General features: G+C 47.5%; 1 protein-coding gene across 8 annotated transcripts in view; it reads left to right on the top strand.

Annotated features, from left to right (window-relative positions):
* Positions 1-13,815, top strand: part of SUDS3 (SDS3 homolog, SIN3A corepressor complex component) — a 239,545-nt gene that overhangs the window by 7,419 nt on the left and 218,311 nt on the right. For all 8 annotated transcript variants that reach the window (XM_059140987.1, XM_059140986.1, XM_059140988.1 and 5 more), the window contains exons 5-9: positions 2,579-2,598; positions 3,881-4,037; positions 11,892-11,987; positions 13,183-13,244; positions 13,393-13,414. In XM_059140987.1, coding sequence (XP_058996970.1) covers positions 2,579-2,598; positions 3,881-4,037; positions 11,892-11,987; positions 13,183-13,244; positions 13,393-13,414 — 357 coding nt within the window. The remainder of the gene's footprint in view (positions 1-2,578; positions 2,599-3,880; positions 4,038-11,891; positions 11,988-13,182; positions 13,245-13,392; positions 13,415-13,815) is intronic.

Raw genomic sequence — 13,815 nt, 5'->3', positions numbered from 1 at the left:
GCTATATCCAAGCTCTGAGCAGAGTGAAATAGTGGAACACATTGTCCTTGACTTTAGGAAATGTGCGATTTCATTGACAGAAGACATCCAAGCGTGGAAAAAGTTAAGGAACTTTCTGAGGTAAATGAAGAATCATGCAAAAAGTAAGATGTGATGACCGTTCGAAGTGCATAAGCATTCCGGGGATTACAGGGAATGTGTCAAAAGTGTTTGATTTGGAAGCTCCTCGTCAGCCAGCATTTTGAGCGCCAGCATGGTATCTGTCCCTGCAGTGGTGAAAGTGATGTTGGGTTTTCAGATGAGGTCTGGGTGCCATTCCTCGGGCTGCTGTCCTCTCGTTTTCTGATCCGGTGACTTCCCAGCTTCCCATTGGTGGAACTTTTCCATTCTCTGGGAAGTAGATGTCCCTTGTACACCAACAGGCAGAAGGGGAGCTGAAGGGCATGGGAGGCACTGGGAAACAGGAAATAATAGTCTCTGTCCACATTCTGGCTGCCCCTGAGGTTACCCCCACTGCGAGCTGAGTTCCTAAGGCACCTCCTTGGGACATCGGTGAAATCCCTTGCCACCTTCCCAGTGTTCCCCTGTAGCAGGGAAAGGTGCACCGTGGAGGGATGAAGGCCCAGGTTTGGTCTCCTCTCTGCACCTTAGATCTTATGCCTGTAAGGAGGTTTGCTCTTGGAACCTCAGGTTCTCCATCTGTGGAGGGGAGTACACATACCTCACGGAACTGGCGTGAGAGGCAAGTAAGGAAAGTAAACTGACGTGAGCCGCGGCTAGAACCGCAGCGCACTGAGTGGCTTTCCTTAGTTCCGCTCTCGGTCCTGTTCTTGCAGGTTCTTTCACGAAAAGTTTCTGTCCCCTGCCCCCTCACCCCCCAGGAATAAATGCTGAAGAACTCCTAAGTGAGTCCCAGCTTAAGCCTTGAAAGGCACATTCTCACAGAGCTAACCCACTTGTTCCTGTTGTGTTGGTGCCTGGCTGTTGGAACTCAGACCTCTTACTACTCTGAGAGCTGATGGCCATTTTGACTTGGTGCAGGGGTAGTTTCTAAGAATGGCACATAGGCAATGCATCAAATTCATTTGTGCATCTAAAGCACTCGTGGACTGAGTGAGCGTGTTGGGCTAGGTGTGCCCTGGCTCAAGTGCTCAGCCATTCCCAGGGCCAGAGTGATCAGGGCTTCTGGGTGATAAAATACTTGTTCCTTTCCTCAGTTAAATTTATTTTTCTCTTTCTGTTTTCTTTTTCTTTTCTTTTCTTTTTTTTTTTAAAGTAGGTTCCACACCTAGCATAGGGCTTAAACTCAAAACCCTCAGATTGAGAGTCCTGTGCTCCACTGACTGAGCCAGCCAGGCACCGCTCCTTAGTTAAATTTATTTTTTATTTATTTTTTTAAAAGATTTTATTTATTTATTTGACAGACAGAGATCACAAGCAGGCAGAGAGGCAGGCAGAGAGAGAGAAGGAAGCAGGCTCCCCGCTGAGCAGAGAGCCCCATGTGGGGCCTGATTCCAGGGCCCCTGGATCATGACCTGAGCCGAAGGCAGAGGCTTAAACCCACTTAGCCACCCAGGTGCCCCTAGATTTCTTATTCAGCATCTGTTCATTGAGATCTGATTTCTTAATCTGGAGTCCTGAAACTCAAAACTTCTATGAAATTACCTGTGGCTGTGCGTAGATGCTGTTTCGGGGGAAAGAGATCCGTAGGCTTTATCACATTTGTGAAGGAGACCATGGTAAAATGTAATCCAGGCCTCCGGGAGTTGTGGGTTCCCCAGCAATCTTTGTGATGTAGGCAACAGCTCGACCACCACCCAGAAAAGTTGAGATGTCGTGGATCTATTTTGTTCAAAGGACTGGCTCTAGAGAGGCTTACAATCTAGTGGTGGGGGGAGCTGCTGCTTAAACAGCCGCTAGTTGCCTGCATAAAGCGGGTGATGAAGCCGGTGACCAGTCTCTGGTGGCTGCTTGGACATGTCCGAGGGGCGGTTGGCAAGTGAAGGGTCCTCAGGAAAGGCTCTATTAACTCTGAAGCTTGGAATTGCACTCAGACCCAGTGGGTGTTGCTGTGAAGATGAGGCCAGACGAGGGGGCTTGGTGGCCTGTGAAGAATGCCCCCGGGGGGCTCAGAACCTCTGCGCTCTGAGCTCTCTGGGCCTGTCCCTCCTTGCCACACAGAGGCCTTCACACATGCTTTAAAAACATCAGTGTTGACTCTGCTTCTGGATTAATTGCGTTGCTCCTTCCTGACCCATCCTACCCTGTAGGTACTGAGTGAAAGAAGGGGGATAACTTTCAGTGTTATTTTGCTGGGGTACTTTGGTTCCCGCTGCTTGCTTTTAACCTTGGGCAGAATTGCCGGAAGTGATCCTGTACGGGGCCAGATTTTAACTAGTCAGGAGAGTTTCTTCCATCCTTCCCCTTCACGTATATCAGCACTTTACTGATGGAAGCATTTTGCTCTGCGTTACCGTGCTCTTAGAAAGCAGTTAGTGCCTCTAAATGAATCCTACCATCACTGTCTAGAAAGGTGGCACAGCCTAGCGAGTCTAATTGCACGTTTTATCTCTTTCAGAGCTCTTCCTCCAGCTGGAAGTAAGTACCTTGGATCTTCTGGGTTGCAGGCCCTCTGTGAGACTGGAATCTTGCTTTCCCAATCCAGAGAACCTTTCCTTCTGTCACCAAATGGACAGTTAAGCCCCCAGCTGCAAGCCTTCGTCACTGTTCTGTTTGACTAAAGGACATATTGGGTCTCAATTTGGAAATTCCCATCTATTCATTTGTAGGTTGAACAGCCTCTGCTAGTCACAGGACACTAGGGGATGTCGCCTCTCACTGCTTTCTTGTTGATTTTTATCTCCTGTGAAAGCTGTCCAGGAGTATGTCTGAATTATAATGGCCTAATAATTTTTTATATTGGTCCTTGACGCAGTCCAGCATCTGAATTGGCTCAGTGGTTCAGGTTTTACAGCTGAAGCTGTCTGGGTCAGTAGGAAAGACGGATTTAACATTTTTGCTTTCCTTCAGCAGACATCTAAGTGTTGGTTCTTTGTGAAGCATAGTGTGGTGGTGCAGAGATGGGGGCCTGGATCTTGGATGATGATCTCTTCCTGGGGTGGCTAGTGTGTAGGTGTGGGAGGTCCCAACTTTATCAGAGCCACACAGGAGTGTGAGAATGTCATGCTTTAGCAGAGCACGTTATCAGACACCATTTTACTCTGAAGTCAGTGCAGCACGCATTGTCACAGCCCGCAGGGTTATGGGATCCCCAGCTGTGGCCCACCATAAGTGGCCTTGTTCTTCACTTAATACGATGGTGAGATTTGAAAAACTAATGCTTTTTTTATTTGGTATTTCAGTGTTTCAGTGTTTGAGTACTTGAGGGTTCAGGGTTACCTAATAGATGATCTTCTATTCTGGTTGATCTTCATCTTGGCATAAATAGCAACAAATATAATAACTTGGACCACCTTGATTCAGTATTTTATAATTGCAATTAATTTTGAATGTAGGTATTACAACTGGAATATACTATTTTCCTCCGAAATTGTGGCTTTAAAAGAGTTTGTCTTTGAGAATCTTAAGTTCTATTAACATAGAAGCCATGCAGTGTAAGAGATGGGAGAGAGGAAATACTGAGTAGCAAGTGGGGGTACGCTCGTAAAGACAAGCAGAAGTCGTATGGTTCAGTTTTACGCATTCTCGGGGAAACTCGTTCCCAGATGTGTCACTACTGCCAGTGCACGTGTGAGGGCTGCTCTCCCACCTTTCTCGTAAAGGTGTTTTCTGGGCTCCCGAGTGCAGAGTCAGGCTTGGAGTTGGAGCTCTGGTTGCAAGGGCCCCATGGAGCCCTAGCCTGTGTTTCTCTTTCGCTCAGACTGAACAGGTGGAGAGAAACTACATTAAAGAAAAGAAGGCAGCGGTGAAAGAATTCGAAGACAAGAAGGTAGAGCTGAAGGAGAACCTGATTGCTGAGCTGGAGGAGAAGAAGAAAATGATCGAAAATGAAAAGCTGACTATGGAGCTGACGGGAGGTATGAAAGCACCCCAGGGAGGGATCCCGGGAGTCCTGGGTGGGACCCGGAGGGGTGCTGCGGTCCTGCCTGTGTTCCTTCTCCAGAGTGAGCTGGAGGGAGGGTGGGCTTTGACCCGACGGCTCAGAGTTCTAGCTCCATGTGGTACTGGCTGTGTGACTTCAGTCAAGCTACTGAATGTCTCTGAGCCTACTTCCCCCTCTACAAAATGGGGCTGATCAGACCTTGTCTCACAGGATTGTGGTCAGAAATGTGAGTGCCTAGCACAGTGCCCTGTGCGGAACAGGTGTTCAGTGAATGGTAGACCTTTAGTCATGGCTGCCACTGCTGGCTTACGCTTTATTCAAATTCCTGGGTCACTGGCATTCATGGATGACTTACCCGAGTCCCTCTGGGGTGGTAGGAATCTCTCTGCTTTGTGTTTTTCAGTCTGCCTTAATTACAGAGAAGGCATTGTCTTCCTTTGACCTAGATGTGAGAACAGAGGCGTTAGACTGTATCATCTGTGCTCTTAGATCCCTTCCCTCGGTGTTATTGTGAACATTTCAGACAGAGTTGGTACAGATTTGGCAGGAGTAAGCTAAACTGAACTAGTTTCCTGTAAAGGTAGTAAAGTTACATTAGACTCTGTGCCAGTCCTCCCTTGCCTTCTAGTTTTTAGTAATCCGCATACGGGAACTCAGCAGGATGTAGGCAAGTTTAAGGGAGAAACAATATGGGCTGTTCTGTTGCCATATGTAGACTGATGAATCCTAGAAGGGTGCAGGGCAGGAAGTGGCTCGAACTATGTATTTTGGAACTTGGCAGAATTTCTGTCAGTGACTACTGCAAGACAAGCCAGTGGGGAGTTGGTCCCCTGGCCGCGTGAGCGCGCGCCTTCTGCACACCCTCACGTTTCACTCCTACCGTGCGCAGAAGGTGCTGCAGCTCTGGCGTGTCTCGTTTTTGCAGACGTCCGTAAGAGTTGTTTTCAGATTAAGTTCTTGGGGGCGGACTTAAAAAGTAAGAGTTGAGAAGTAGTATTTCCTCTTCTGTATTTCTGGTGCTATGACCCAACACGGCCCTTCGATTGACATAAACGTCTGGCCCCAACCCCTCACAGAGAATGCGGTGTGTCTGAAGCGGGTGGGGGGGGTCTGATTCTTGAAGAATCTCTCTTCTGGAATCTCTCTCCTTGAAAGACTTGGCAGAAGGAATTAATTCCTTGAAGGCCTCTGCTTAGAAATTTTTTTTTTTTTTTTGGTGAGAGCGGATGTTAAAATAGCATCTCCAGACAGCACTGTCTTGTTCTTGTGGCCACGCTTTGTTGATGAGCCCGCTAGCACGGTGCTGCCTTGTGTGGTACCAGTCTGCCTGCCTGTTTTCTGACTTGGACACCATTTTGTTTGACGATGGCTGTTTCTGGCGTTGATGCCTCCTCGCTCTCTGCTGGAGCCACCAGATGTTCAGGAGTCTTCATTAGGCAAGTGGGAAATAGTGTCGGTTTATAGCTGCTCCCTTTCCATCTGCAGGGAAAGATACCATCACCTTACCTGTGATTTGGCATCCCGCTTATTGACAAGCGATCGACGTCGTTTGGCCAGGCCGTTTTGCAGCCAGAGTCTTAACTGGGACAGGAGGCCTCCCCAGTGACTGGAGGCTGAGCCTGCCAGGGTAGAAAAGACAAATAAATGCAGGGAAGTCATTTGTGACACAGTGAAGTAGATTACACAAGTGCTTAAAGCTAGCCATGGGCATTAAAGGTACCGATGTCCTTCCTCAAGCCATTTGGTACCCTTGGTATGGAAAGCTGTGCCAAGGTAATGATAGAGTGTCGGAAGAAAAGGCAGTGGAGCTAGAAGGATAATTAGTGTTTCCACAGATGGTGCTGCTATGGTGCTGGATTAAAGGCCTGATTTCATTTCTCTCCTTGACTGACTTATTTCACCTTTGTGGATTGATGCCCAATATCAGCGTTGCCTGGCTCTGCCCGGAAAAGATATTTCTTAAAGTTTCCTCTTCTGGTTCCACGTGAAGATCTCGAAAAACGTTGATTTAGAGTCTGATGGGACGCTTAGACCAAATAACCCATTGGGAATGGGGGGATCAAGTGATGTGCTTTGTGTGAAGGGCCCTGAAAGCATTCGCAGACTCTGCGGGACTTAGCGGAAGGTTCTCTCCACTGCCCACACTGCTTGAGAAGAACTCAGGACAGCGGGTTGTGCAGGCGGAAAGGCGTCCTGTCAGTAGGGAGACCGGGGTGGATTCTCCATCAGTGCTCTCCCACCTTGGGGGTGTGTGTGAGTCAGCTGGGGGTCTCGATGACGTGCGGCTGCTGCTTCAGCGGGTCCGGGGTGAAGCCTTCGATCTCGCATTTCTAACCACCAGCCAGGGGCTGCTGATGCTGTCCCCTGGACCACACTGAGTAGTGAGGGTATAGATGGAGTCTCCTGAGTGTGAGTTTTCTCTGCAGTTGAGGCCAAGGTGGTAAGTAACCCAGTTAATCAGTGTGAACTTAACAAGCTTTCAAGTGTGGGGAGCTTTATCATTCTTTTTCCATTTGTCCTCTTCTGTCTTGAGGATAGCTCTCTTTTCTGCTTTGTCTCAACAGCCCGCCAACCACTACTTCGTTTTCTTTTGTAAATTTCTGCCTCTCTGGGGCATCTTCCAACCCTCAGACCCCTGTGGCAGCTACTCAAGACCTCATCAAGCCTTGAGTTTCCCTTAGAAGATAAATGGATTCATACCTAGAGCCACAAGTACTTATAATATTAAAATCAAAATCATGATACCAAAATATAACGTTGAAGGACTGCTTCCTGAGTATGTCTCTCGAGCCAGGTATTACATAAAAGTATGAGAACTGCCTTGGTAGGCTGATAGATGTGGACGGATCCTGGCCCTGTCATGAACTTGGTTCTGTGGTGGGGTTTTCTTATTTAGGAAGGAGACAGTAGAATCTGCTTTAGAGGTTTGGTGCAAAGATGGGGTGAGACAGTGCCTGTAAGGTGCTTCAAAAAGTGGCTGGCACATAGAGTAAGCACTGGGAAGTTGTAAGGTCCTTTGACTTTACTTGGCCAAGCGGCCTCAGAGGAATGGAGGCATCTGTTGAAAGTGTCCCAGTGTGGTAGTGTGTAAGCCAGAACTGGTCTTCCCCACCACATGATATGGACTTTCTACCACGGAAATACTGTGGATTCGTGTGCTGCTGAGTGATTCATAAAATGAGGCGAGTAGGTGTGTCCTGTGTCCTCAGGGAGCTTGTATTCTCCTAGTTACAAGACTGACACAGCTTCTTCGTCTTGCCCAGTGTAAGGCGGTGTCCACAGAGCATGCTCCTAAATGAAAGTGAAGATTTCTCAGGTTTGTTTCTACTGATCGTTAAACCTGATGGAGGGCTCTGTGATTGTTCTGATGCGGGTGTGGTTTCCCGCAATGAGGAACAGATGACAGTGAGTAGGAACCTTGGAAGTCCAGGCAAGGAGAAAAGTCCCCATGAAATACCTGGCTGGGGAGAGTGGAAGAGGTGATCTGGACTTTGGGTGGAGCCGGCTTGTCCCCAAGACGGCTTTGCTGGTGCTGCCATTGCAGAATCCAGGTGTTTTCAGAGGAAGTTCACTGTCTTGACACCATCCTTATTCTCCGGAGAGCTTTGTCCCGAGGGAGATGGAGCCCTTCGATCCTACCCTGGTTGGTCACTGAAGACCTGATCTTGATTCTTCTCTCACCTCTCCCCACCCATCTCCTACCAGTACCCACAGCACCATTCCTGATGTGGATGAGCCCCTCCCAACCCCTTAGGGAGGGACCTGGGCTTTGCTCTGGGCCACTGGGCTCCCATGTTGCCGTGCTTCTGGTTTGGGGGCAATTGCCAATCTGCTATAGTGGTTATGCTGTAGTGGCTTTTTTTTTTTTTTTAAATAATTAGCACAAACCAGCATTGCAAGGGGTGGGGAGAAGCAGAAGGAGAGAAACGCAAGCAGACTCCCTGCTGAGTGCGGAGTGCGGCTTGGGACTCTGATCTCAGGACCCTGAAATAGGACCTGAGCTGAAGCCAGGAGTAGGAAGCTCAACTGACTAAGTCACCCAGGTGCCCCAGCATTCTTAAGGATGCTCCTTTGAATCACTGTAGCTGATATTTTTTCAGTGGCTAAACAGTGGTTTTAGTAGTTAAAGTATGTTCTTGTGAAGCTTTTACTGCATTTATGTGCCGTAGGCCCGTAAGCTGTTGGAGTGAATGACTAGGTTCAGAGACCTGTGGAACCCAAGGCCCCAGGGAAGTGCTAATTGTATGGTAATTGTAGGTAATTAATGTTATCGGGAATATATCTCCATAGGGACATGGCTCTGCCCAACACTGACGGGCAGCCTGCGTCCCATTTCTTAGCCAGCATGCCTGGTGCTACCTGGAGGGTGCCTGTGTCTGTCCGGTGGCCATTCCCACGGGCCTTGCTGGTGAGCAGAGTAGGAAAGATTTGCCCTATTGTCACGTAGACAAGGTGGTTGGGAGAGGAGAACTCATTCAGTGCTCTGTCTCCTCTCTTCCTCCCACCTCTGGTGTGTTGGGTGCTCAGTTGGGTCACTGTTGACGTTCAGTTGGACCCATAAAAGGTCTTGGGTTTTCTGAGAGGCTTTCTGATGTAAGTCAGAGTTGTGTTGGGCTCGTCTGCGAGGCCAGCTGACTTACCGCTCAAGTGCCTTCTCCAGGGCTGCCATGCTCCAAGGTCTGGGTTTTACTCTCGGAAGTTTGATTTTTGTGGTGGATCCAGATTGAGCCCACTGAGACTCTCACTGGCCAAACTCCAGGGACCTGGATATTATAGACTCAGAAGGCCAGCCTCTTGCTTCTTGTGAGAATTGGAACTTCTGGGTGGGTTCAGACCCAGGTAGTCCGATATACTTTCCCCTCTGTGAAAAATCTATTCGCAGGAGGTTGGAGCAAAGTGAGTGGAGTAGGTAATATGTGTAGTTTGGGGCTGTGATACTTACATGGCGGTCTTCCCTACAAGTCGCATCTTCCATGTGGACCATGGCCAGGCCTGCTCCCCACTCTCCTGGATGGTGGTGGGGACAGGCCAGTACATTTCAGAGGTGTTTTTCAGAGCACCTTCCTTCTGCTGAAGTTGTCTTTTGGATGAAAATTGATTAGGTTATTTTGGTGACTAGGCTAGTAAAATGGATCAATTTTCACTCTTTCCTAAGAAGAATTCGATTATGTATTCTGATCCATGAGGGATGCAGCTACAATTTTCTGAGCTTATTGGCCATGATAAGATTGTGTTACTCCACATTCTCTCCGCCGCACCTTTACTTGGCTCACTTCCATCAAGTGTTGCCCACCTTCCCCACCCCCCAGACTTGGCTGCCCAGAGGGCCGGGCACACTGGGCTATTGTCTTCGGGGAATAGAACATTCCATGATGTCCACGTGCTAGGTGCTCTTTCTCTAGTGGTCTTTGTGTTTGGTGAGCTCCTTTCATACCTTTTTTTCTGAATTAGGCATGAATGTTGCAGAGCCTCACCGCTGATGTCACTTGTCGTCAAGTATGTAACTTCATTCAGCTGTTTGCCCCTTGGCTTTTTAAAGAGATTTTTGTATAGTGTTTTCTTGGCTGCAGACATCATAAAACTAGCATTGATTGAACTCTTGCTATGCCAGGCATCGTGTTTAGGGCTTTACTGGTATCAACTCCCGTAACCCTCCCAACATCCTGTGGGGGAAGCATTACTGATAATTCTGTTTTATGAAGAAAGTTGAGGCAAGTGTTTACATGGCCTGCCTTAGGTCATGTGGCTGTAGCAGGCAGTCTTGACTGCTGCCTGTAAGTTAGTGGAGAATTGTGCCAGCTTGGCTGAGGGTGAGAGATTGCTGGTAGAGGGGACGACTGTCTCCTAACTTTTTCTCAGGGGTGAGTGTGTTTGTCCTACTTCCTCATGCCCCACTCCCCCACAGACCTTTTTTTTTTTTTCTTAAAGATTTTATTTATTTATTTGACAGAGATCACAAATAGGCAGAGAGGCAGGCAGAGAGGAAGAAGCAGGCTCCCCGCTGAGCAGAGAGCCCGATGTGGGGCTGGATCCCAGGACCCTGGGATGATGACCTGAGCTGAAGGCAGCAGCTTTAACCCAGTGAGCCTCCCAGGCACCCCACCCCCGTATACCTTTACAAATACTCATCAGGTCCGTGGTTCTCATCACTTATCTTCCACGTATAGGGGGTAAAAAAAATCATTGTTACCCATTTCCCTTTATAAGAGCAACACACAGAAGTATTTTTTGGCTTCGTACATGTGATTATTATATATTCACAGATTGTGCATCTTGCTGTGGTGGAAGGGCTACACTTGAATTCCATAAGGTTGTCCTGTCTGCTGTGCTGATAGTATGCACGGTCATGAATGAATGACACTGTCAGGCTTGACGTCTCTGGTCGTTCTGCAGGAAATTCCGTAGAGCCCGTACTGTGTGCCTGAACTATTGCGAGGTACTGGGGTGGAATTCAGGAATCTCCGGGGAAAATGTCCCATACAGTGTGGAGTTTGCTAGCAAGAGCTTTGTACAGAGGTTTGCACTGGTTGCTTGGAAGATGGTTTGATTCTGGAAGCCATCATGGGACAGGGAGCATTGAGCTGGCTCTCAAGGGATGTTGTGTAGGAGTATGCTGGGCAGAAGAGAGGGGGCCAGGCAGAGGTGACGGTGTGTAAAGGCTTAAGGGCATACATAGTAAGGCAGGAGACCTTGGGTGAGAGACTTGGCCTATTTTCTGTAGAGCATGGTGAGCCATGAAAGTATTGAATAAGAAGGGGGATGTGTAGAATGATCTGATTTGTGTCTTAGGGAGATTGTTCTGTGGGGGATGAGAATAGGATGAGGGGATGGAGTTGAGAGGTGGTTTAGCAGCAGAACTGTGCATGATCTGGTGACTGTGATGTTTCGGGGAAAGAAGATAAGTCACAATGACAGATTCTTTTCTGGCTGGGGAAGATAGACAGATGAGATGCACCCGAGGCACGGGAGAGGAGGCAGCCCTGGGAGGTGAGACACAAAGTGAGGACACTTGGGTCATTCAGAATGGATGGTGTCAGTGGGCACAGGTTGCCATTCAGGAGGTTGGGGCAGCTGGCCTCGGTGATAGAGGCTTACTGGGACACAGGCTGAAACCTGACTGGACTCCAGTGGGCACCAGCGGCAAGGAGCCTAAGGGAGCAGATCAGGAGACGAGAGCCCTGTGCAGTGGTGGCTGGGGAGGAGAGATTTTAAGGCAAAGAGAGTCAGCAACAGTGCAGACTGCAGAGAGAAGTCAAGAAGAACGAAAGAGACTTTATTATGAGCCTTCATTAGATCATTCTTGACCGTCAAGTAGCTACGAAAGGTTATAAAACAAAACACGAGTCCAAGTTTGTAAATGAACACATTTATAAGATGTTGGCACCGAGGCCAGTGGCCTCTCGGTCTTCTGCACGAGTGTGCTTCAGTTTTCCCTCCATCCGTGAGAACAGCAAGGATGAGTTGACCTGGATGATCCAAAGGTTCCTTTGGATCCCAAGAGCCTACCACTCTGTGGCTTCTGAATTTGAGGGAAGAGGAGGAAGGTCCTGGTTTACAGGGTGCTGGAGAGATGCTTCCACAGTTAGCCTGCACTGCTGTGCAGCGTTTCTGAGCGGGGCGAGCACTTAGGCCAGCCAGTCCGAGTCTTCTAAACACAGCCCCCAGCCCGAACATCTGATGTGGGTGACTGCCTTAGGCCCCGTGTAAACCAAATGTTCCCATTAAAGCAGTTCTGATTGGGTGGCTGTGGGGCAGCTTTTCTTACAGTGCAGCGATTCTTACTTCAAGTGGGAGTTGGATAGATTTACCCATTCAATTCTTGCCACAGATTCTATGGAAGTGAAACCCATCATGACCAGAAAGTTGCGGAGGCGACCAAATGATCCTGTCCCCATCCCAGACAAGAGGAGAAAACCCGCTCCTGATATCCATTTGCATAATTGGTTTTTTTCTTAAGACTATTGAATCCTTTGCTTGTCCATTTGCTAGAATATATGTGGCCATTGTCCTGTGGAAATTGTGTGTGATTGGCAGGCATGTGTATTTATCCCTGAGCTAAGGAATAGCCAATTTTTTGAAAAAGATTTATTTATTTGAGAGAGAAAGGGAGAGCGCTTGCAAACATGAGCACAAGCAGGAGGAGCAGTGGGCCAGGGAGAGAGAATCCCAAGCAGGCTCCCTGCTAAGAATAGAGCCCAGTGTGGGGCTCAGTCCCGCGACTCTTAAGATCAGACCAGAGCCCAAAAGAGTTGGCCGCTTAACTGATTGAGCCATCCAGGCGCCCCGGGAATGGCCATTTTATCATGGATCCTCGATCGCCACTGCTTCTAATGGGCTAATGGGCGGCGTTTGTAGAGAGCAGTTATTTGGAAGGACACTTTTCTGGAAGTTCATCCTGGTTTTAACATTTGGAGATTTAAGGCGACCTCAGATTTCACATGCCTTTATTTTTCATATAAAACCAGGCCAGTAACACCTGCCTTTTGTACCTCCATTACTTATATCCCGAAGACAGTGGAGCACAAGTTGTTAAATTAAAGCAAAGAGATTTCAGTCACATAAAAAAGCCCTTTAATCGTAAAAACGAGAGGGGGAAGCAGGACACACATCACAAAATTCTTTTTCTGTTCTCTTGAGGAGAGAATAAGTAGCATTTATAAAAAATAATTCAGTTGTCTTCTCCCAAGAGAGGGTTTAACTTCAGGTTCCTTTGTCTTCACAACTGAGGGTTTAAGTTATGTGGGAAGAATAAGCCCACATCTGTGTGTGTGTGTGTGTGTGTGTGTGTGTGTGCATACACACACGTGTGCAAGGCTTCTGGTCTTTGGAACAAGAGCACTTCATAAATTGAGGAGGAAGGTCTCCTTGTTCTGTGTCCTATGCTCTCATTCTGGGACTTACTAAATGACTTAGAGATGTTTGAAAGAAATTTGTGAGTTCTTTTATGTACCTGGGCACCACGACATTCAGTAGAATCAGCAGCTCCCGAGAGGCAAACTGCTATAGAAACAGCATCGGACAGAATCACACTGTAAATCCTAAAGTCCTGGTACCATTTTGTTGATTTCTGCTTGCTTAGAAACCATGCTTCTCAGACACGTTCCTTTAACTCTCAACACCCCAGCTAAACTATTTGTTAACAGACGAACAGATCATGGAGGATCTGAGAACGTTAAATAAGGTACAGTTTGATTTTTTTTTTTTAATTTATTTGAAAGCTTAGGCTTGTGTCCTTCACGTGTTACTTGTTAAATCGTTTTGATACCTTTGACACTTTGTGTTGCATCTGAAATGATCTGCACTAAGATTTCTTGTTGTTCTTCCTACAGCTTAAGTCACCTAAGAGACCAGGTAAGTGCATAGTGTTGCTGGCATTTTTTAAATCCTGTTGTGGGAAAAGCATGTTTATACCTGACAGGGAGTTGTTGTAATTTTCAAAAATAAAAATTCTCATCATTTGTCTAAGAGTAGTCTTCATGAAAACTGAAGGGAACCTTAGGTGCCCCCTCCCCTGATTTTTTTTTTTTTTTTTTTAAGCCCTGCTATATTAAAGTTATTTTTACTTTTTCCTTCATTTCTTGTAAAAGAGACATTTGATTGATAGGCTGGTAAAGGTTTTCTTCTGTGTAGGCATCAGGCATAAGATTTAAGCACACCTCCATTTCTGGAAATGAAACCAGAAGGATTTTTCAGTATTCCTTGTCTTGTGGAGTGCTGGGCGCCCCTGTTCCTGTGGCACTTCGTGGCCTGGT

This window comes from Mustela lutreola, chromosome 11 (genome assembly GCF_030435805.1).
Source record: "Mustela lutreola isolate mMusLut2 chromosome 11, mMusLut2.pri, whole genome shotgun sequence".
Classification (NCBI taxonomy): Eukaryota; Metazoa; Chordata; class Mammalia; order Carnivora; family Mustelidae; genus Mustela; species Mustela lutreola.
The sequence above is the reverse complement of the archived record's forward strand: the minus strand, read 5'-3'. Positions and strand labels throughout refer to the sequence as shown.